This window comes from Pterocles gutturalis, unplaced genomic scaffold, assembly GCF_000699245.1.
Source record: "Pterocles gutturalis isolate BGI_N339 unplaced genomic scaffold, ASM69924v1 scaffold15037, whole genome shotgun sequence".
NCBI classification, from domain to species: domain Eukaryota; kingdom Metazoa; phylum Chordata; class Aves; order Pterocliformes; family Pteroclidae; genus Pterocles; species Pterocles gutturalis.
Genome location: NW_010112992.1, coordinates 1 through 2,360, shown reverse-complemented (window position 1 = coordinate 2,360; position 2,360 = coordinate 1). Strand labels below are relative to the sequence as shown.

General features: G+C 56.7%; 1 protein-coding gene across 1 annotated transcript in view; it reads right to left on the bottom strand.

The window, feature by feature from the left end:
- PCDH19 (protocadherin 19) overlaps positions 1 to 2,355 on the bottom strand; it is a gene marked incomplete at both ends in the record, with an annotated part of 5,474 nt that extends 3,119 nt beyond the window's left edge. The window contains one exon of the mRNA XM_010074287.1: positions 254 to 2,355. Within this exon, the coding sequence (XP_010072589.1) occupies positions 254 to 2,355 (2,102 nt within the window). The remainder of the gene's footprint in view (positions 1 to 253) is intronic.
- Between the last annotated feature and the right edge of the window lie 5 nt (positions 2,356 to 2,360).

Here is a 2,360-nt window from a genome sequence, read left to right as displayed (position 1 = left end):
GATGCTGCAACAGATTGTCAAGCCGCACAATTAAGTCGATTCGTTACTCGGCAAGGATTTCTGCTCTCCTCCCGGAGAACAGTCTTTTAAAGCTTTGCAGGAAATTTCCTTAGAGGGATGTGTACCTTACTTTTGTTCCCAAAGGAAATTCAACACCACAACCCCCTCCCCCCAAGTATACAGCACCAAAGTAACTGCGATGGCAAAAATCAAAGCAGACGCGGCAGGTGCACAGAAACAAAGATGTTTTTACCTGCAGTTGTAGGTCCTGATTTCCTTGTTATCCCTTTTGCACTTGACTGCCACAAAGATCATGGTGACAAAAAGAATGGCTGCGATAGACCCCAGGGCAATAATGAAAATCAGGGAGAGGTTAACAGATCCTATGGACTCCTGGGCATCCAGGGCAGGAGACAGGTATATCAAAATCAAGGCGGAAGCCGAGAGAGATGTTTTGCCATGGTCATGAGCCACCACGATCAGCTCGTAGGCTGTCTTTGCATTTTCCCCAAAGGCTCTGGTGGTCCTTATCTCTCCATTGACCTGGTCTATCTCAAAAAATCCTCTGTCTCCTTCCACCATTTCATAGGAAAGTCTGCCATTTTCACCCTCATCATAGTCGTCTGCCTTGACCACGGTCACCAAGTAGCCGACCCCCGCGTTCCTGGGGATGTACACCTCCGCAGTCCCGTTGACCAACGGCGGGGCCGTGATCACAGGAGTGTTGTCATTGACATCCAGGACAATCACCCTGATGGTGGCGTTGCTCTGCAGAGAGGGATTACCCCCATCTTTTGCCAAGACCTTGAACTCAAAGGCCTTCGTCTGTTCATGATTGAAGGACCTCAAAGCATAGATATCTCCAGAGTTAGGGTTGATGGAGACATAGGTGAAGACAGGCATGTCCCTGACTTGGGAGGGAACGATCTGGTAGGAGACACTGCCATTGAGGCCCAGGTCAGGGTCCCTGGCAGAGACTGAGAGGAGGTAGGCCCCCGGGGTGTTGTTCTCCTGCACAATGACCTGGTAATAGGGCTTGGAGAAGTGGGGATGGTTGTCATTCTCATCGGTGATCTTGACGGTGAAAGACTTGGTGGCCTGCAGTGAGGGGACACCGTTGTCCTTGGCTTGGATGGTGAGGTTGTACTGGTCCCTCTGCTCCCGGTCCAGCCGCCCGTCCACCAAGATGGTGGAGAAGCTCTCGTACTCCTGGAGCCGGAAAGGCACGTTGCCCAGGAGCTTGCACTGCACCCGCCCGTTGGCCCCGGAGTCGCGGTCTGAGACCCGCACCAGGGCGATGACGTACCCCGGCGGGGCGTTCTCGCTCACCTCCACCAGCTCGCTGTTGACGGAGAGCAGGTTGATGAGGGGTGGATTGTCATTGGCATCCTGGACACTGATGGTCACTTTGCAATGGGCAGGGATGGAGTTAGGCCCCAAGTCCTTGGCCTGCACATCCAGCTCATAGACGTGACCCTCCTCATAGTCAATGGCACCGCTCACCGTGATGAGGCCAGTCTGGGGGTCAATCTGGAAGAGCTCCCGGGCCCGCTCAGAGACGTAGCTGTGGAAGGAGTAGAGGACCTGGCCATTGGTGCCCTCGTCTGGGTCAGAGGCATTGAGGCGAATGACTGGCGTACCCAGTGGGGCGTTTTCAGGCACACTGACGGTGTAGGCCGGCTCCTCGAACAGTGGGTTGTTGTCATTGGAGTCAATGACGCGGATGCTGAGCTCCACTGTGCCAAAGTTGGGCGGGTCACCACCGTCCAGAGCCGTGATCACGTAGCTGTAGTGGGACTGGGTCTCACGGTCCAGGCTCTTCTCCACCACCAGCTCAGCAAAACGGGACCCATCGCCTCGCGTCTTGGTCTCCAGCCCAAAGAGGTCGTTGGGGGTGATCTCATAGGTCTGCACACCAAAGCTGCCCGAGTCTGGGTCATAGGCACTCTCCAGTGGCACCCGGGTGCCAGGGCTGGCTGTCTCCGAGATTTCCAGCTCGATCTGGTCAGTGGGGAAGCTGGGTGCGTTGTCGTTGAGGTCCTTGATCTCCAGCTTGATCACACAGATCTCCATGGAGCTGGACATCACCTCCAGCGAGATGATGCACTTGGGGCTCTGCCGGCACAGTAGGTCCCGGTCGATCTTCTGCTTGGTCACCAGCAGCCCGGACCCTGGGCTGATGTCCACCAGGTGGGGGGCCGAGTTGGAGACCACCCGGAAAGCGGTGGGCTCCTGGGGGTCCAGCACGAACCCGGCGTCCCGGGCGTCCTTGGCGACGTTGGCGATCACCGTGCCTGCCCGCTGCTCCTCCTCCACCGAGTACTTGAGGTTAACGAGGGCCCCGGCGCCGGCCCACAGCA